The following is a 22,090-nucleotide window of genomic DNA, read 5'->3' on the forward strand; positions in this document are numbered from 1 at the left end:
TTCACAATTGTATCCCTTTCATACCTCCTTTCTCCAAACACTGTTTTAGCCATATTTCAGTGAGTCAGAGCTGTTTTTAATAAATCCCACTTCTGACACCAACTGGCACCGCAGTTTAAAGATTGCTAGAAAAATCCACAGCATATAGTTATACTTATGGATAAGATTTGTTACACTGAAAGGATACAAAGTAAAATCTAAAATGGTAAAGGGCATGTTGGGTGAAGTCTGAAGAAAGCCAGGCACAAGCTTCCAAAATATATATATATATTTTTTCCATTGAAGCCTTATTATAGGATGCATTTAATTTCTCCAGTAATGAGTTTTGGCAACACATGTGAAGTGTCTACATTCTCATTTGGGACTTAGTGCCCATGGTTTTTAATGGGTGCTGTTTATGTGGGGACCCTGCTATGGGCTGTATGTTGTAATCCTACAAAATTCATATGTTGAAGCCTAAATATAATATGATGGTTTGTAGATAACGGCTTTGGGAGATAAATGAGAGGGTGGAGCCCTCATGAATGGGATTAGTGCCTGTGATGGTTAATTTTATGTCAATTTTATGGGGTGCCCAGATTAAACACTATTTCTGGATGTGTCTGTAAGGGTGTTTTTAGATGAGATTAGCATTTGAATTGATGGGCTCAATAAAGTTGATTGTCCTCCCCAGTGTGGTGGGCCTCATCCAATCAGTTGAGGGTCTGATTAGAACAAAGGACAGAAGGAGGAATTTGCCCTTTTTTCCCACCTCACTTCATAAATTGGGATATCTCATCTTCTCCTGCCCTTGGGCTTGGATTTACACCATTGGCTCCCCTGGTTATCAGGTCTTTAGACTTGGACTGAATTACACCACTGGCTTTTCTGGGTCTCTAGTTTGCAGATGGTAGATTGTGAGGCCTTTCAACCTCTATAGTTGCATAAGCCGATTCCACATAATAAATCTCCATATTTATAACTTTATCTGAACATTTCCCAATATAAGAAGGGTTCAGAACTCCAAGAGATAGATGTCACTCAAAGAGGTTTTTAAAATAATGTCCTATTTCTTTTCCTCAAAATACTTTTAAGCAATAATTAGGTATGATCTGTTCTGGGTTTTCAATCCACTGGTCATAGATTTATTATTTTGTTTCAAAAATTGGAAGAAAAGACATTCCTGTCTTAAGAGGAATAGAAAAGAAGAGGCTTATCCATAGTTAAGTTTTGTGGATATACCTATCCTGCTTCCCCAATGAAGTTACCATGTTTCTTTCTTTAATAATAGAGACAACCAATAGTGGTTGCATACATTTATAGTTATAACTTTTCTCATCTGGGCCATTGAGAAGCAGGCTTTCTGCATTCTGTAATAAAAATATACAAAGTTACAAGCCTGTATCTCTCACTATTTAAAACAAGAAGTAAAAATGTTGCAAGCTATTTTATGCTTTGGTTATTTTCCCTTAGCAACTTAGAAATTGTGGTACCATGCTCTAGAAACACTGGTCACAATTATTAAGCATGTCTTTTTGCAACTCAAAGAGTTTTCATATGGGAAATGGCCAAGAATACCTCTGTTTACAAATGCAAGATTTCTCAAAGTTTTCTTGGAATACTGGTGGAATGGTGGAGTCTGGACTTCATTATTCTACACCTTGCTTCAAACTTGGCTATGCTGCTTAGTAGTAATTTAACCTTGAGCAAGTGATGATCTGTTTGAATCTCACTGTCCTTATCTATAAAATGTGATACAAATCTCCCAGGATACATTTAAAAATATGTACATTTACAAATATGTAAGATATTTGACTTCATACCTGGTACAAAGCAGGGGTTTAATAAATGCATTATTCCTGTTATCTCAAAAAAATGCCCACTAAAAGGCAAGGTTATAGTGTTCATAGAAGCTTTTTATAATAGCCCTACCTGAACACAACCCAAATGACAGCCCAAAATGACCATCAGTTAGTAGATTGAATTTTTTTTAATGTGGGATATTCATACAATGCAGTACTATATAGCATGAACTACCATTACTACAAAAGTATGGATAAATCTCACCAATATAACATTGAATGATATGACATAATACATTCTGTATAATACCATTGAAACAAAGTTCAAAAACAGGCAAAATTATAGAGTCAGCAGGCAGAAGTCATAACCTTTTGGAGGGAGGTTGGATTGGAGGAAGGACAAAGGGAGCCAGCTGGGATGCTGGAAATGTTTTGTCTTCGCCTGCATGGTGGTGATTATATATGGGTATATGCATGTAAAAAATTCATCAAACTGAACACTTAATATTTGTACATTATATACATACATGTATATTATTTACATTTATGCAGATATAAATGATACATCAGTAAAAAAAATGCTCCCTTAATCCCAGGATTTTGTATCAATAGCAGTTTTATTTACTAGGAGTGTATCTAGCAGACAATATAACATGCCAAAAGCTGGCCATCTAGCAGTCTGTAGTCAGTCTGTCCCTTGTAAGTGGCCCCATTTCAGAACTAGCCTGGAGCTGACAGGCATATTATAAGGTCATGCTCCATCATCATTGACAGCTGGAGATGCCATCACATGCCATCGGCAGCAAAGCACAGGGAAAACCAGGCAGTGGACTGTGCTTCCCACCCTTAGGCTTGGAGGCACAAGCCCCAGCAATGGAAGGATTAAAAAGCCTCAATTTAAAAAGACAGGGGGAGGGGAGGGAATGTGGGCTGCACAATTTATAAATAGACATTCCCTGAGGCTGCCTGATGGTGAAGTGGTTGTTTAGTAAATCTTTCTCCCTTAAGAATCCCATTATCGGAGAGCATTTGAAAATACCAGTTTCATTTTGTCTTTTGGGGGAGATCCTGGGTTTCATCAAGTCAGCCCTGTTGGATGATATTGCTCTCTGTCAGATCTAGGGACAGGCCTTCAGTACCTTGAATCACCTATACATGGAGCACAAAGATGATGATGATGATGATGATGATGTGTCTTTTGCCAAATGGATGAGCAGCTTCTGGGGTCACAGCTGGATAGAAGAGAATGAGAGAGGACTCCGAGACCGTCATGGATCACAAGCTGCCAGTTACAGGAAAACCTCCCTGCCCTGCCCAGTGAGTTATTATCAGAGAACCAGGGGAGAGTTGGACTAGGGGAGGGGGGTTTCTATTGGATAATTTTTGAAGAGGCCTTTGGTATAAAATTTTCTTTGGTTAAAAAGCAGTACTTCTAAACCTTTTTATATCCACAAAAATCCCTTTTATTACTTTATCTTGTTCTCCAGGGGAACTGATGTTCATCTATTAGGTAAAGATTTCTTCATTTTTAGTAGTCTAAGATATCTTTAACTACGATTCGGAGCTACTGATAAACCTGAGACAATCCTTCTGAGGGTTAATGTAATTCAAGCCAAAGGAAAGACACTTGATATTATAGTTTGTGCAGCATCGGCATGGGTCAATGTGTGATTTCCTATAGTCTTTTTAAAATACTGAAAATAAGCTCCACTATTTGATAACCTCTGAAGAATTGGTGATTCCTCATGATAAATCACCACCTTTGGATAAATTTGATATCCTTTTTCTTCTGGTTCCCCTTTGGTTTCCTGAGGGTAGAAGGAGCCACAATTGTCCTGCCCTCAGCAAGGCAAACACCCAATGTCTAGGGAACAAGATGCAAGCAGGAAAGCCCCTGATGGGGAGTGGGTGGGCCTGACCAGGTGAGGACTCCGCAGCAGGTGCAGACAGTGGTTCTCTTTGTTCAGCTGTGGTGCTGGAAGACTCCACTGCAGACACACATGTCCTCTGCTTCCCAGTTACACAACAATAATACAGCTTTTCTTTTTCATTGAGTCACTTAAAATTCCAGCTGTAGAGAATACATTCTCAACCTTCTGCCTCTGTCAACCCCAGAAACAAGTACGTTTTGGGGTAATGTTATTTTATTTCATTTTTATCCCTAGAGTTCTCAGATGCTTAATGCTTATAAGGGATATAAAAGTGTGTAAGGCAAAATCTCTTTTACTCCCACTGGCCAGCAAGTTTTGAGGAATGTCTTTGAGACACAAATATTTGAAAATAGGTTTCTTACCAAATGCATACTCAGGGACTAAGGGCAAGTTTCAACAGCTCTTTGAGCTTCAGGTACCTTAAGTAAAAAAGAAGAGAGGCTGGACTGGATGATCCCTGGGAACCCTTCTAGTGCTAACTGTCCATGATTCTGTTGTAAATGAACACCTGCATATCACACTCTCATTTTAATCTCTTATGTTCCACTTCGAGTGAGGTATTCACAATGTGTGAACCAGGAGTGTAATTAGTTTCCAGTTTCCAGATAGTGAGGACCAGGGAGAAACAAAGAGAAAAGTTCTGATTTGCTATTTATCTCAACAGCCCTTTGGAGCCACTGAAAATAGGAAAACAAAAGAAGAAACATGACTTTTAAAATACAGTTTTGTTGAATAAATTTTAGCATTTATTAGACTTTTAATACTGACATAATCCACCCTTTTTAGAGAATCAATTTTTAGGTTTCAGTGCTGTTTGCCTTAAACTATCAGGGTGGAATTTGTTATGTATGACATTTCTAAAAGATGTCCATATATCTTTTCCTGCCCATGCTAGCTTTGAGCATTTGCCTGAATTAACCTCTTCAGATTCTCTTAGTCAACAGTGACTTCCATAATTATCAGACTAACATGCAGAAAGCATGTGCTTATTTAAGGATGCAAAGCATGGAATAAAAATGACCACACTATTCAATAGAACAGCAAGAGCATAAGCACAGAACACAGAGCAGGGGACCCAGAGTGAGGTGAGCAGAGTCCTGGGAAATAGTCAGGGGTTTGAATCTCCACCTCTGGTCACATTTTGCCACATATTTATGAAGAGAGCCTGTAGTTGGATACTTAACTGTTCGAATTCTAAAATGTACTCAGGTTTTTCTTACCTTAGAGATATGAGAACCATTAGGTTTTCATTTTGTGTGTGTGTGTTTTGCTTTGAGCTCAACGAATAACTTAAAAAGAAAAGCTTACTCTTAGCCTTATCTCTTTTCTTCTCTCCCCACTGCTCCAACCTAAGGCTCTTCCCTCTCACAACCTATTAGTAACCTGTATCCATAAATATTACATGTGTTGGAAGAGAAGAGTTTTCTCCTTCTTTCCCATTTGAATGTGGTTTCTAATATGGCTTTCAGCCTCATGATTCCCGCAAAACCATAGCGATGGAGCCTTGATTCATTGGATATATTTATTGAATACCTATTATGTGCCAGACATTATGCAAGCCTCTATAGGCTTATAGGGCACAAGAAGACAAACAAAATCTCTGAGCTTGTGGAACTTCCAGTCTAGTGGAAAATACAATTTGTCAGAAAGAACAAGGTAGACAAGGGGTAGAGCGTGGTCCTTTTTAGAGAACACTATTTTTTAACAAGCCTCAGTTTAATGATCTATGATTGCTGATTTAAAGTGAAGTTAAAAATCTAACTTTACTGTCCTGATGTTCTTGGTGGAAAAAAATGAAGTGATATGAAGTCTCTTTCATTAACTGAACTGATGTGCCTTGTACCTCCAGCGCCACAAGTAAAAGTTTCTGTATTCCTTATTTATTCTGCTCTTTGAAAGCGAATTTTAAAGACTTTAGTCTATTCAGCTTTCTAGGCATCTTCTGTATCTTACCATGGTTCTCTTACCATCCTTTGGCACAGTTTGGGCCTATGGAAGGGGAGATTATGCTAAATGAAAGGAGTCTTCAAGGAAGAACCAAATTCCCTGGCTGAGGGCTTTGTTAATTCTATTTATTTATTTATTTTTTAATGTTTATTTACTTTTGAGAGATAGAGAAAGAGACAGAGTGTGAGTGGGGGAGAGGCAGAGAGAGAGAGGGAGACACAGAATCCCAATCAGGCCCCAGGCTCTGAGCTGTCAGCACAGAGCTGGTCAGTGGGGGGCTTGAACCCAGGAGCTATGAAATCATGACCCGAGCTCAAGTTGGGTGCATAATCAACTGAGCCACTCAGGCACCCCAAGCTTTGCTAATTCTAAATGCTTTCTCAGTGCTCCAAGGTAGGCACAGTATATGCTTGCCCACATGATATCATTTGAGGGGATATAAAAATAAGCCTCTACCTGTCTGCACCCAAGGGATTAAAAATTTTTTTTCATGTTTATTCATTTTTGAGAGAGAGAGAGAGAGAGAGAGAGAGAGAGAGAGAGAGAGAGAGAGAGAGAACACAAGCAGGGGAGGGGCAGAAAGAAAGAAACTCCGAAGCTGGCTCCATGCTGTCAGCACAGAGTCCGAGGCAGGGCTTGAACCCATGAACCAAGAAATCATGACCTGAGCAGAGGCTGGATGCTCAACGGACTGAGCCACCTATGTGTCCCCATTTTTTTCTTTTTGAAAATAATCACCTTTGGGGCACCTGGGTGGCTCGGTTAAGCACCCGACTCTTGGTTTCAGCTCAGGTCATGATCTCCCAGTTTCTGAGTTCAAAACCTGTGTGGGGCTCTGTGCTGACAGCCCAGAGCCTGCTTGGGATTCTCTCTGTCTGTCCCTCCCCCATGCACACTGTCTCCCTCAAAATAAATAAATAAATAATCTCCTTTAACCATTTTTATATTCTCTCTTCGTGGTCTCAATTTAAAGCAATAGAAGACACTTACAATTTTCATTTTTATCCTGACTGACCTGAGTATGGCTACACACTGTCACCATTACAGTATCTCACCATAGGGGTGGTTTGCCCGCATTTGTTCACTACACGGAGCGGGCGGGGCATGGCCCCCTCAGAGGATTTTTCATAAACCTGAGGAGAAGGAGTGCCCTAAAGTTACGTGAGTAACAGTGGTTTCTTGTTTTTCAGGTTAAATTTATATTTAATTTCAACAGGAGACAATGCCTTAATCCCAAAGATGAAACTAGTGATAGAGTTTCAGGCAACAGTGACAACTCTACAGTAGCACTTTTAGCATAACGCTCTATGGATTTGTTTTCTATTTTCTATTGGATGTAGAGGAGTCACTGGAAGGGCAGCAGAGTAGAGAAGGATGAAGGGAGGGCTCCAGAGGCAGCCACCCAGGGTCGGCCACTAGCAGCGTAACTGACTGAGTTACCTACGTCTCTCTGACCATATGTAAAGGTGACTGATGGGAACAGCATATGCCTCATAAGGGTGTAGGGAAGATTCAATAAGTAATTTATATAATGTAATTAGGACATTGCCTGGTACCTAACGAGCACCTATGCTTCTTATTATTATGTGCTGGAAGTGTTGAAAATTGGGAATTTTTTTCCAGATGATGCTTTAGTTAAGTACTGCAAAAAGTTCTAGAGTCTTTCATTTTGCCTTTCCCTCATTGTCTCTAATGTTTCTCTTTCTCTCTTATATCACAATGGGAAGACAGTAGGTAATTTTATACTGGTGGTTGGCATTTGGCATATGTTCTGTCATGGACCGATGTCGCCCCCTCCCCCTGCTAACCCTCCAAAATTCATATGCTGAAGTCCTAACCCTGAATGTGATGGTATTTGGAGATGAGGCCTTTGGAAGTAATTAGGTGTAGATGAGCTCATGAGGTGAGATGGGATTACTACTCTTATAAGAAGAGACACCATAAAGCTTGCCCTTTCTCTTTCTCTCCACCTGCATGCATAAGTCTTAGGCGAGACATTTAGCTGACCTAAGATTCATTTTCCTCATCTGTAAAAGGGAAGGATGATTCCCTCCCAGGATTTGTTCTGAGGTCAGAGGTCAAGGACATGGTCCCCAGAGAGTGTGGTACTCTGGTACTGTGCACTATGACTTAACATGGGTCTTATTATCCCAGCACCTGGAACTTTCTCCTCATTGTTTCTCATTTTGGTGTTAATGGGTGTCTCAGGGGCTTGTATTTACACAGAGAGCAGGAGGGGTACAAGTGAAGGATGATTGCAATTAAAGCCAAGACAAAGAATATCAAGTAGTTAAGCTCTCCAGAGGAAAATTTTACATAACCAATGTCTTTTTATTTATTTATTATTATAATTTTTAAAGGTTTTATTTTTAAGTAATCTCTCCACCCAACGTGGGGCTCAAACTCACAATCCTGAGATCCAGAGTTACATGCTCCATGGACTGAGCCAGCCAGGTACCCCACCGATTTCTTATTAATTAATTAAAGTGAGAACCTATGCCTTGGGTCAGAACTGGGAACTGGACAGAGACTGGTCTGAAGGCAGTGTCTGTACACGCTTTGTCACTCTGTCATCTGGGACCCCAGTTGGTGAGCTCAAAATGAAGGATCCCATCCCGTGAGCAAGAGCCCACACTCACAGTGTGGGAGAGAAACCTCTAAGGCTAGTCCATGGCTGTGGAGGTGATATGTACGTACTTGGTAAAAATAAGCTACATAAAAATAAGCTAGGGCACTGTTTCATGTCTTTGCCAGGAAAATTACACTAGAAGGGCATATAAAATTCCAAAAGTAGAGCTTGCATGGTAAGTAAACATATTTAAAAATGGGAACTTCTCCCTGTAATCGATTAGAGAGATCTTTTAAGCCTGTTTCCCACAAAGTCACACACAAAAACAAACAACTGGAAAAACCTATCTGATAGGAAATATTAAGTGTATAATATTAAGTATATAACTCTTGCCTTTTTTTTATGCCCTTTGTGCAAACATTCTCATTTCATATCCAACCTCAAATTTAAAAATTATATTTATTTATTTATTTTTAATTTTTTTTTAAATGTTTATTTATTTCTGAGGCAGAGGGAGACGGAGCGTTAGTGAGGGGCGGGGAGGCAGAGAGAGAGGGAGACAGAATCCGAAGCAGGCTCGAGGCTCCGAGCTGTCAGCACAGAGCCCCATGCGGGGCTCGAACTCACAGACCGCGGGATCATGACCTGAGCTGAAGTTGGACATTCAACCAACTGAGCCACCCAGGCGCCCCTAAAAATTTTATTTTTAAAATTTTATTGTGGGGGCGCCTGGGTGGCTCAGTCGGTTGAGCGTCCGACTTCGGCCCACGTCATGAGCTCGCGGACCGTGGGTTCGAGCCCCGCATCGGGCTCTGTGCTGACAGCTCGGAGCCTGGAGTCTGTTTCGGATTCTGTGTCTCCCTCTCTCTGACACTCCCCCGTTCATGCTCTGTCTCTCTCTGTCTCAAGAATAAATAAACGTTAAAAAAAATAAAAATAAAAAAATAAATAAAATTTTATTGTGGCAAGAACACTTAACACGAGATTTACCATCTTAGCAGATTTTTAAGTGTGCAATACAGTATTGTTAACTATAGGTCCAAGGCTGTACAATAGACCTTTAGAACTCATTCATCTTTGCATAACTGGAACTTTATACCCATTGATCAGCCACTTCCTGTTTCCCCCTTCTCTCAAGTCCTGGCGACCACCACTCTATTCCTCGCTTCTATGGGTTTGAGGAATTTAGAGACCTCATGCAAGTGGAGTCATTTAGTATGTGTTCTTCTGTGTCTCAGTCTCAAGTTTTTAAAGTACCATTTTTTTCTCGATAATATAATACATGATCACTGCAGAAAACTTAGAAAATACTAAAAAAAAAAAAAAAAAAAAAAAAGTTCCATGGCACAAAGAAAACCTTTCAAAACATTCAGGTATGTTTTAAGGTTGTCCATCTTACAATGTTATCCTGCTTCAAGCCCTCCTCCCACCTCCCTCCTCCCGGGTGCTCCCGCTCAGCGAGCTTCTTTTCCTTACAGCCTGCAAGCTCTTCTGTGGCACATATGGGGCTCATCCTCAGGCAGAAGAGTGTTCCCTGTTCCCTAATTAACCCTGCTCATCCTTCAGACTGTATCTTAATCATCACACCTTCACAAAAGTCTCCCCGATCCTCTTAGCCACTCCAGCACCCACACAAACATACATTATTTTACCCTATTTTATATCCTCTCAAGGCACCTTGAACTTTTCCTTTACAGCATTTGGCCAAGGCTGTAGGCATATGCCCTTTTTGTTTAGTGTTCTTCTCCTATGCAGACATCATCTCTCTGCAGGACACTGTGCCTGTTTAGCTCCCCAGTTTATCCAAAGTGTTTAGCTCCCCAGTTTATCCAAAGTGTTTAGCTCCCCAGTTTATCCAAAGCACCAAGTGCTCTGTATTACCTATAATAAATGGAATAATATATACAAATTTACCTCATGTCTTTTTAGTAGCTTTACAAATCTTTAACCACATTTTTGATTATTTTTTGAGAGAAAGTTTCTAGACATGTGTGTTAGTTTTTTTCAGGCTGCCATAACAAAATACCACAGACTGGGTGACTGAAGCAGCAGGAATTTATTTTCTCACAGTTCTGGAGGTTAGTGGTCTGAGATAAAGGTGTGAGCAGGTTTGGTTTCTTCCAAAGCCTCTCTTCTCAGCTTGCAGATGGCCACTTTCTTGCTGTGTCTTCACGTTCCTTCCTCTGTGTGAGCCTATCTCTGGCATCCCTCCGTGTGTGTCCAAATTTCTTTTTCTTATAATGGCACTTGTCAGACTGGAATGAGACCCACCATAATGGTCTTACCTTGACTTAATCTTTAAAGGCCCTGTCTCCAAATGTCATATTCTGAGCTACTCATATAAGGCTTCAACATACGAATTTGGGGCAGGGGGACACAATACAGCAAACAACAATGTGCAATGGATGGATCCAAGGAGGGGGATATTGTAAGCCCCCTGGCACATTTTGCCAACAGCTTTCTGGGAAGGCTATCCACATTTGTGGTCCTACCAGCCTAGATCCCTGCACTCTTGCTGGTATTGGTACCATTAGTAACATTTTTGTTTTAAAACTGAAAGGTAAGATTGTGTATTATTTCATTTTCCATAATCTTTGTCTACTAATAAGCATAAACAATTTTTACCAGTTGGTATTTTGATATTTATTTTTCTTTCATTCTTTGTATATTTATTCATATATATATATAGAGAGAGAATGAAAGAATATATATGTGTATATATATGTATATGCATATACATATATATATTAAGGTTTTATTTTTAAAAGGCTTAAGATTTTTAAAAAGGTAATCTCTACACCCAATGTGGGGCTGAGACTCACAACCCCAAGATTGAGAGTCTCATGCTCTTCTAACTGAGCCAGCCAGGTGCCCCTCATCTAATATATATTTAATGAACTCATGCTGTGAATAAGGCAAAGTGCTGCATAGTGGGATTCTAGCAGAGGATGAAACATGGCTCTTGATGTGATGGAGCATATGGTCTAATGGAGAAGAGAGACGTGTAACAAAATTACCCCAAATTTTGAGTATAGTTGTGATGAGTATCATACAGGAGAAGTACAAGATCCCAGGAAGGCATCTAACTGGGACCGGAACCAACCAGGGCAGTAGGGAAGGGTTTCTGTGGAAATGCAGAATGACTGAGTATGATTCGCCATTACCTGAGGTAATGTGGTAGGGTGGTGAGTGGTCATGAGCACAGAGGACCATCTGTGAAGGTGCCTGTGCCGGGTAGGAGCATGGGAGTTGGAGGAAGTGACTAACCAGTGAGACTGACACCGAAAGGGCAGGTGATACAAGATGAGGTGCAAAACGAAAAGTGATCAGTTGTGACTTGGTAGTTGTCCTCCCCACTCTTTCTGCTGCAGGAACAACAAAATAAATGAGTGCATGGATATGGGAGATCCACTATGAAGAGGTTGCTTCTGTAACCTGGCTGAAAGATGATCTGGGTGCCTTGAATTACAATAGTAACAGTGGCGCTAGAAAAGCATGGGTAGTTTTTAGAGACATTTGAGAGGTGGAATCTGCTGACGTGGCAATTGAATGTGAAGAGTGGCTCCTGAGTTACTGGTCTGAGTAACTGAGTGCATGGTGGTGCCATCTTCTAAGTTAGGGGACACAGGAGGAGCAGGTTTGGGGAGGAGAGGTCATGAGTTCAGATTTGCACAAGTCAAGTTGGGTGCCAGTGGGATACCATGAGGAAACTTGAGGGTGCAGAAACTCCAAGGAGATGTCTGCTCTAACAATACACATTAGGAAATCATAATATAGCTAGAAACTGAAGCCCGACGATGAGATATTTAGGGGGACAGTGTAGAGTGAGAAAGGAAAGGAAGGGAAGAAAGACTAGTTTAGAACCCAGAGGAACTCCAATAGTTGTAAGCTGCTAGAGGAACAAGGGAGTAGCAATGTCTAAAACACAGTGCAGAAAGATCACCCTTGAGCTGCAGTGGTAGAAGACAAGGAAAGATTGTTTCCAGGGGAGCCACGTGTGCTACTGGATTGAATGCTACAAAATGATTAAAGAGCAAAAGTGCACAGAGTTTGGCAACATTGAGACCAATATCCTGACCAAAATCAGCCTTGCGTGCAAAAGCTAAATTGGAGTCGGTTGGGAAGTGAGAAAAATTGAGAGAACAGTTCTTTTTTTTTTTTTTTTTTTTAATTTGTTAATGTTTATTTATTTTTGAGAGAGAGAGAGAGAGAGAACGAGAGCCGGGGAGGGGCAGAGAGAGAGGGAGACACAGAATCTGAAGCAGGCTTCAGGCTCCAAGCTGTCAGCACAGAGCCTGATGCGGGGCCCAAGCCCACAAACTGTGAGATCATGACTTGAGCCGAAGCTGGACAACTGAGCCACCCAGGCGCCCCTCTTTTTTTTTTTTTTTTTTTTTTAATATTTATTTATTTTTAAGAGAGAGTGAGTGAGTGGGGGAGGAGCAAAGAGAGAGGGAGACAGAGGATCCAAAATGGGCCCTGTGCTGACAGCAGAGAGCCCAATGAGGGGCTCAAATTCACAAACTTCAAGATCATGACCTGAGCTAAAGTCAGACCCTTAGCTGACTGAACCACCCAGGCGACCTAAGAGAATAGTTCTTTCAAGATTGGCTTCCCTGAACTGTCTGTCTTTTGATTGTTTTCTGATTATGACTTTAACATTGATACTATTACATTATATGACTTGTATGTTTATATGTATGTGAGATAGTTCTTTTCAGGATATTATGATTAAACATTACTAAAATGTAGCAAAATATTTTTAAAGTTTTTAAATCTACCATGAATTTTGTTATGTTGCTTGTGCTGCACATTAGCTTTATTTTTATGCAGTTAAATTAGTTTTTTCCTTTTGGCTTTTTCCATTGCTTTTGCTTAGAAATTCTTTCTAAATATAGCAATCATATAACTATTCACCTTTGCATTATTTCTTAAACATTTATAGCTTCTTTAAAGTTTTTTTTTAAATTTTGGAATTTATTTTTACGTATCAATTTAGGGCTTGGAATGCTTCATTATATTGCCCTAATGGTGGAGGACGAACAAAGTTAGTCTTGGGATGTTCTACTTAATGTTTTAATCAATTGACTCTCCTTCATTGTAGAAGGAATGTCCTGCTAATCAAAAAGATAAAATTTCAGTTCAACATGAGATTTGTTTAGTTGGTAATTTATGGATAATCTGTCCCTGTGCTAATATTGTACAGTCTCTTTATATTATAAAAATTTTTATTCTGTATTTCCAGTTTCCTGTGCTTCCCAGAATCACATCATCTGATAGCCATCCCAGAAGGCATTCTCATGAGGACCAGGGATTTCGATGCCATACCCACATGCGGGATTATAGAAAATGTTCAACAGATGGGTCATTCAAGGAGCCACTGGAATCAAAAGGAAGATCCCATTCCAAAATTCAAGCATTCTCAGAGTCCTTTGAACAACAACTGTGCTTTAGAACCAGACGCTCTGTCTCTTCGGTATGTAACAGAGTTATTGAATATTTAACCACTTTAGAAAAGGAAACCCAAAGGGGTTCATCCTCCCCAAGTTTGAGGAGAACAACTCTTACTTCTTCATTTACAGCTTAGTGATGAGGTCTATGAAAAATGACACTCAGTTTTAGATAGCCCAGATGCATATTCATCTTTTAAATTATTTTTATTGGGGATTCCAATAAGTGTAAGAAGATTTCCTGGAGGACTATAGGTGGAATGTTTTTGTTACTGAGGTCCTCTGGTTCTTTGAGACTATTTTTGTCACTCTTATAAATAATCGTGACTTGTTCTTCTTTCACTATTTGAAGAAGGGAAAAACTACCCCAACTGTTCCTTTCGTATTTAATTCTGTAGCAGATAGTGTGTGACAGCAGTGTGTTCCCCTGCACTTGTAAAAAGCACACAGAAGGAGATCTCTGAACCCCGTCTAGTGAGTGTCCAGGAGTAGGAGCTGTCCAGGCATTCAGGGGGCCTTGTGGGAGTCTACGTAAAACACAAAGGAGAGACAGGCATGAAATGGGCGAAGAGTAGAAACTCCAAATGCCAAGCTTGATATATAAAGTAATAAACTAGAGACCTATTAATTTGGGGATAGTTTTTGAACTATGCAACATGTTTGCTGAGTGGCCTTGAGAAAAGTAACTTCTTTTTTCTGTTTTTTGTTTGTTTTATTTTGCAAAACAAGAATAGTAATATGTCTCTGCCATGCACCAGGCAGAAAAATAAGCAACTAGGCATATTGCCACCCGGTTTTTGAGCTATGTCCTATGAATGTACAGAGGAAGACTTGCGGGTGCTTCCTGCCTCATTGTCCATGTGAACACAATGTCTTCAGGTTAGCAGTGATGGCTGTTGGGACTGTCACCATGCATCTTTGCCTTGCAGCTGGCACCTCACTTTTACCAGAGAGTGACCCTGGGTGTGATTGTCCTTCAGTAGGCTGCTCTCTCCACCTGATCATAAGAGGAGTAAGGAAGGAAGAATAGTGAGCAACTGTCACTTACCATACCTAAATATTATTAAGAGTTCCTGTTTTGTCTTTTCTTTATATCATTTTTAAATTTTTTTTAATGTTTATTTATTATTGAGAGACAGAGACAGACAGAGCATGAGCATGGGAGGGACAGAGAGATGGGGAGACACAGAATCAGAAGCAGGCTCCAGGCTCTGAGATGAAAGCACAGAGCCCGACGTGGGGCCCGAACTCACAAACTGCGAGATCATGACCTGAGTCGAAGTTGGACAGTTAACCGACTGAGCCACCCAGGCACCCCTCTTTATATCATTTTTCAAAACACTACAGTTTCAGACTTAGAACAGTGTTGCAAGAATAGTATAAAAAATATACTCTTCATTCAGATTCCCTCCAAATGTTATTATGTTATATTTACTTGTATCTTTCTCCCCTTCCTAAATCCCAAACAAGGGCAGAACATTCTCTTAGAAAGACACAGTATAATAGTTAAACTCAGGAAATTAACACCAACACAATACTTTTATATCTAATTTATTGACCTTGTTCATATTTCGTCAGTTGCCCCATTAATATTCTCTATAGTGAAATTCCAGATCATGTATTGCAACCAATTTTCACATCCCCCTAATTGATTTTATTCTGGAACAGTTCCTCAGTCTTTCCTTGTCTTTCATGACCCTGACATGTGAAGAATACAGGCTTCTTTTTTAGACACCTTTTTAGAATGATGCTTAATTTCGGTTTATCTGATATTTCCTCATGGTTAGATTTAGATTATGAGCTTTCGGCAGGAATAAAACAGAAATGAAAGAATTCTTGTTTTAAAATTACTTGTTAAAGTAATTCATTATATTAATTCAGGAGACATATCAGCCTCAATTTTTTTTTTTCCAGAGCAAGTCATGGTATATTTTGAAAAAAAAAAACAACAAAAACTTAATCTTAACAGTTCTTTGTTGATCTGATGTCCTCATGATCCACATCTTATATAACTGCTTATATGATATGATTTGCTAATATTATAAGTCCTAACAGTGTGCAAGCATGAAATCAGTTCTCCTATTTAAAAAGATACTCATCACATTCTCCCTAAAATATTTGCTAATATTTCATTTCCCAAGCTCTTCCTTTTGAGTGTTGAGGCAATCAAGACAGCATTTTCAATTTTTTGACTCAAGAACTCTTTTCACGGCTATGTATGATAGCTAGAAACCTCCTAGGGATTCACAAAATCAGTTATGTTTTCATATTATATATATATATATAATATATATATTATATATATATTATATATATATATAAATGTATATAGGATAAATAATTTTATTGAATATTTTATTTTATATCAATTTTTAAAACTTTCTTTATTTATTTTAAGAGAGAGAGAGAGTGTGTGAGCAGGGGAGGGGCAGAGAGAGAGAGAGAGAGAGAGAGAGAGAGAGAGAGAATCCCAAGCAGGCTGTACACTTTCAGTGCAGAGTCTGATGCAGGGCTTGGACTCATGAACTGTGTAATCATGACCTGAGCTGAAACCAAGTGTCGGACGCTTAACCAACTGAGCCACCCAGATGCCTCTCTGTTATATCAATTTTTAAAGAGTATATACTTTAAAGTTTATCCTAATGTAAAATAAAAAATTTAGAACATACGTATACTTTAAAACTTGTTCCTACTTAACAATTGACATACTTTTCTAAAGCTAACTACACTAAAAAGTGTGGTTTTTTAGCAAATCTAAAAATGGTATGTATTTTGGTTGGGAGCCAAATGTATAGTAACATGTAAATTAAAATTTTTTATCCTTCAGCATCAAAAAGAGCCACAAACTAATTTTGTAACCTGATCATGACCAACAAAATTAAATTCTTTCATTTTGATATTGAAAAACTCAACTGGCTTATTTCGAAAATTTTTACATTTTGTTTTTAAATGAAATAAGAAAACAGATTTCAGTTCATTTTTTTTTTACATTTATTTATTTTTGAGAAACAGAGTGAGACAAAGCGTGAGTGGAGGAGGGGCAGGGAGAGAAGGAGACACAGAATCTGAAGCAAGCTCCAGGCTCTGAGCAAGTGGTCAGCACAGAGCCTGATGCGGGGCTTGAACCCACAATCTGTGAGATCATGACCTGAGCTGAATTAGGACGCTCAACCGACTGAGCCACCCAGGCACCCTGATTTCAGTTCATTATTAATGAGCGTTGCTCAGATAATCTTTATTCTCAATAAGGGAAAAGCCAGACTGAAAGTAATCATCACTGTATTTCCTCCTTTTTTGTACTGCTTTTATAAGTATTAGAGGCATTCATGACTGTTTAATATGAACTTTTATCAGCCTGATGGATCTAATACAGCTGCTGGGTCTGATGAACACAATCTGGAGGCACATTTACAGACCTGGTACAATTTTTAGGTTTCTCTTAAGCTGTATCTCAGCTTCATCGTTTGTTTGGCTTTGTGACTTTGACCCCTGGACCACTATAGTTAGAAATGAAGCAATGTAGGTATGAAAACAACTCAGCACTGAAGAGTAGCTGACACCACTGCAGGAACCGGACACCCTCATAACTCAGCCTGCAGGACTGAGTCACGATCTTGCTCATCTGACTGCCTCTCATCACACTGACAGACACTCAGGCGTTCCCCCGCGTTTCCAGTTCCTATGGAGGCGGGGGGACAGTAATGATGTTATTTGGTTTTTTTCTTAAAAATAGAAGTGTAAGTAGACACCATCAGCACATTTATCAGTGCCATTCTTTAGTCAGTAATTCCTTTGAAAGATGCTCCTTGACCATGGAAACTGAAGAAACATTCCCCTCCCCCCTCCACACTTCCCTATCATATCACCCTGTTTGCTCATCATCGTTGTACTTATCACTATCTGTTATATCGTTTGTTGCCTTTTAGGCTTATTGATTGCCTGTCACTGTCCACCTAGGTGTAATATTGAAGAAGTAGGGTTTCTTTAGTTAGTGCTGTATCTCCTGATCTTAGAGCAGTAGTGTGTGTTCAATGAATCAGTGAATGTGGACCCCTGGGCAACCTGTTGGGGAATGACAATGTGGTTGGATGTCATTCCTCAACACTCCATTCTTCACACATTAAAACTAATGCAAACCCTACTATTAATGTAATTTAAAAGAAGTGGGCCCTGGGAAGTTAGAATCAGTCCATGTATGATTCACTTGCCATATTCCTCTTCAGAAAAGCACCAGGAGACTATTAATTATATCGTACTGTGAGAACACATCTCTCTACATGTCAGAGGCAGACACAGGGTTGTGTACAGGCTGAGTTTCCTCCACAGTCTCTCTGCTGACACCCAAGGCTCATTCCCTTTATTTATGACTAAAACCTTTAGCAACACACTTAGGCTTATGCTAACTTATTATGTGAAATTAAGATGGGCAAGTCTACTACATGAGCAGGGCTTTCTTCATCTCTGATAGGAGAAATGTTGCACGTTGTTAGCTGTTAGTACATTCCTACCCTTTTCTGACCTTTCTCTTTCAGGGACCTGAGAGCAGAAAGGAGAGAAATGAAAGAGAATGTCTGAGGATGGAGATAAAATCTCTAAAGAAAATGGAGGAAAGAAGGAAATCTAGGAAGGAAGAACACAGAGAAGAATACACGCCCTCCTTGTTTGAAAAAGAGCCCAAATAGTATTTTGTCTCCACATCATGACTACAGATGCCACTGTGTTTTTCGGGTCCCCGAATGCCAGGCCAGGTGGAGGTAGCTGTAAGAGAGTGTCTGCGGGTGCTGAGTGACTGCAGCCGGCAGTGGGTATGGCAGTCCCCCAAGGTGACTGGGCACCTGCTCCAGCTGCTTCTGGCCTCTTAGTTGAGAGTTGTTGTCCTTTTATGGGCACAAGGAGAATCAAAGGTATCTTAATAGAATAAGTAATTCTTAAAAATGTAAAGAGAGATATTTAAAGAACCACCCACCCATCTTCACAAACTCTTCTTCTTCCACATCAACCTTGCAAATAATTTCAAATAAAAGACATTGGTGTGACTCTAGGTTTACTTCTTTATTAGAAGTAATTATGTAAGTACGTCTAATGGCTACCATTTAATGAGAACTGGTAATTAACATGCCAACTACTGTGCCAGGTTCTTCGATGGCTCACCTAAAATAATCCTCACTACACTGGGATTGGAACTATTCTTTTCACTTGCTGGCTGAGGAAACTGAAGTTTAGACAAGTTCAGGAACTCATTGATGAGGTAGGTGGCAGGGTTAGGGCCAGAGACCAGTTCATTCTGACTCATGCTTCTAACCTGAGGCAGGACCTTAATTTCCTTTTTATTTAAAAATTTTTTTAATGTTTATTTTTGAGAGAGAGAGAGAGAGCGAGAGCAAGCAAGGGAGGAGCAGAGAGAGAGAGAGAGAGAGAGAGAGAGAGAGGGAGACACAGAATCCAAAGCAGGCTCCAGGTTCCGAGCTGTCAGCACAGAGCCTGACATGGGACTTGAACTCCCAGACCGCGAAATCATAACCTGAGCCGAAGTTAGACGTTTAACCAACTGAGCCACCCAGATGCCCCTTGCACCTTAATTTCCTTTTAGTACTGGGTCCTGACTTGGTGTGTGTGTGTGTGTGTGTGTGTGTGTGTGTGTGTGTGTGTGTGTGATGTGCATGGAAATGAGTGGATGTGAGAAAAGCAGGACCTGGCAATAGCTTATGATTTTGATCACATGGGTGGAGATTGATTTACTGAGGTTAGATTTATGCTCTGGGTTTTAACTTTATGAGACCATATTCTTATTTTTTTTTTAATTTTATATTGAGACATAACTGACATATAACATTAGTTTCAAGTCTACAATATGATTTGATATTTTTAACCTTTTGTGAAATTATCACCACAATAAGTCTAATTAACATCCATTATCACACAAAGTTACAAAATATTTTTTCTTGTGATAAGAACTTTTAAGATCTCCTTTCTTAGCAGCCTGCAAACATACATTATTATAAACTGTAGTCACCATACTTACATTATATCCCATGGCTTATTGAAAAGATATTGAACGCTCCATTAATTTACATGTCAGCCTTGTTCAGGGGCCATGCCATTCCAATTTTAGTATATGTGTTGCTGGAGTGAGAACTTATTTTTTTTTTTTCTTAATTTTCAGCTTTATTGACGTATGATTGACAAATAAAATTGTATATTTTATTTATTTATAATTTTTTAAAGTTTATTTATTTTCGGAAAGAGAGAGCATGAACAGGAGAGGGGCAGAGAGAGACAGAGAGGAAGAGAGAGAATCCCAAGCAGGCTCTGCGCTGTCAGTGCAGAGACCGACGTGGGGCTTGAACTCAGGAACCCTGAGATCATGAGCCAAACCCAAGAGTCAGACACTCAACTGACTGAGCCACCCAGGTGCCCCTAAAATTGTGTATTTTAAATAGTACAACATTATGATTTGACGTGTGTATGCTTTGTGAAGTGATTACAACAATTGGGTTAATTAACACATTGAGGCCATATGGTATCACAATTTTTCTTCTTTAGGAGAAAAGATACTAGAATTCTATTTAGTTTTTTTTTTATATTGAAGTATAACTGACATTTAATATTATATTAGTTGTAGGTGAACGACATAATGATTTTATTTTTGTGTACATTGTGAGATGATCACCACAATAATGCTCATTAACATCCATCACCACACATAGTTACAAAATCTTTTTTTCCTACAAGAATATCTACTCCTTTAGCAACTTTCAAATATGAAACACAATATTATTGACTATAGTCACCATTCTTCACTTACATACCTATGACTTATTTATTTTATCATTGGGAGTTTGTACCTCTTTTTTTAAAAATGTTTATTTATTTTGGACAGAGAAAGAGAGACAGAGCATGAATGGGGGAGGGGCAGAGAGAGAGGGAGACAGAATCTGAAGCAGGCTCCAGGCTCTGAGCTGTCAGCACAGAGCCCGACATGGGGCTCGATCTCACGAACCTCAAGATCATGACCTGAGCTGAAGTCAGATGCTTAGCTGACTGGGCCACCCAGACGACCCAAGGAGTTTGTACCTCTTGATCCCACTTCCTTATCCCCCTCCTCTCAGGCAACGACCAGTCTGTTCCCTGTATCTATGAGTTTTGTTTTACTTGTTCCTTTGTTTTGTTTTTTAGATTTCACATATAAGTGAAATCATACAGTGTCTTTCTCTGTGTCACTTATTATTCACTTAGCATAATGTCCTCAGGGTCTGTTCATATTGTTGGAAATGAGAAGATTTCATTTTTTTCTTTTAATGGCTGAATAACATTCCATTGTATATATATATACCACATCTTCTGTATCCATTTAGCCACTGATGGACACTTAGTTTGTTCTATATCTTGGCTATTGTAAATAGTGCCTCAGTGAACACAGGAGTGTATTTCTCTTGGAATTTGTGTTTTTCTTTTCTTCAGATAAATGCCAGCATTTCTGGATCATGTGGTAGTTCTATTTTTAATTTTTTGAGGTAACTGTATATGATCTTCTGTAGTGGCTGTATAATTTACATTCCCACCAACAGTGCACAATGGTTCTCTTTTTTCCACATCCTCACCAGTACTTGTTATTTCTTGTCCTTTTGATCATCTCTATTCTGACAGGTATGAGGTGATATCTGATTGTGATTTTGATTTCTATTTCCCTGGTGATTCGTGATGTTAAATATATTTTCATATGTCTGTTGTCTGTCTGTCTGTCTGTCTGTATGTATGTCTTCTTTGGAAAATGTCTCTTCAGGTCCTCTGCCCATTTCCCCTATTTGTTCTTTGTTTCTATCTTGGCTCTTCAAATGTCCAAGGGCAGCCAGAGTCTCCATTCTGTAAAGAATATCTCCAAAACTACTAGTTATAATCAATACTATAGTTGGTTCCTTATGTAAGATACACACTAACTTTGTCATGGATAGTAAAAAGAAGGAAAAAGAAAAAGAAAAAAAGGGGGAGCAAAACTGAGAGAAAAGTAAAATAGCAATCTATGGTTTGTATTTTTTTTTTAGTTTTCTTTTTAAAAATTTTATCTTAATTCCAGTATCATTAATATTCAGTGTTAAATTACTTTCAGGTATACAATATAGTGATTCAATAATTCTGTACATTACTCAGTGCTCATCATGATAAATGTACTCTTAATCTTCTCTATAGTATGTTACCCATCCCCCCACCCACCTTCCCTCTGGTAACCATTAGTTTGTTCTCTTTAGTTAAGAGTCTTTTTTTTGGTTTGTTTCTTTTTTTCCTTTGTTTGTTTTGTTTCTTAAATTCCACCTATGAGAGTGCCTGGGTGGCTCAGTCAGTTAATAATCTCACTCTTGATTCTAGCTCAGGTCACGATCTCAAGGTTCATGAGATCGAGTCCTGAGTCAGGCT

The 22,090-nt window shown here is 39.3% G+C and overlaps 1 protein-coding gene across 4 annotated transcripts in view; it reads left to right on the forward strand.

The window, feature by feature from the left end:
- Positions 1 to 18,714, forward strand: part of LNP1 (leukemia NUP98 fusion partner 1) — a 38,860-nt gene extending 20,146 nt beyond the window's left edge. For all 4 annotated transcript variants that reach the window (XM_042955315.1, XM_042955317.1, XM_042955314.1 and 1 more), the window contains exons 3-5: positions 2,898 to 3,098; positions 13,474 to 13,704; positions 18,211 to 18,714. In XM_042955315.1, coding sequence (XP_042811249.1) covers positions 2,937 to 3,098; positions 13,474 to 13,704; positions 18,211 to 18,360 — 543 coding nt within the window. In that variant the 5' untranslated portion in view covers positions 2,898 to 2,936 and the 3' untranslated portion in view covers positions 18,361 to 18,714. The remainder of the gene's footprint in view (positions 1 to 2,897; positions 3,099 to 13,473; positions 13,705 to 18,210) is intronic.
- The last annotated feature ends 3,376 nt before the right edge of the window (positions 18,715 to 22,090 follow it).

This window comes from Panthera leo, chromosome C2 (assembly GCF_018350215.1).
Source record: "Panthera leo isolate Ple1 chromosome C2, P.leo_Ple1_pat1.1, whole genome shotgun sequence".
NCBI classification, from domain to species: domain Eukaryota; kingdom Metazoa; phylum Chordata; class Mammalia; order Carnivora; family Felidae; genus Panthera; species Panthera leo.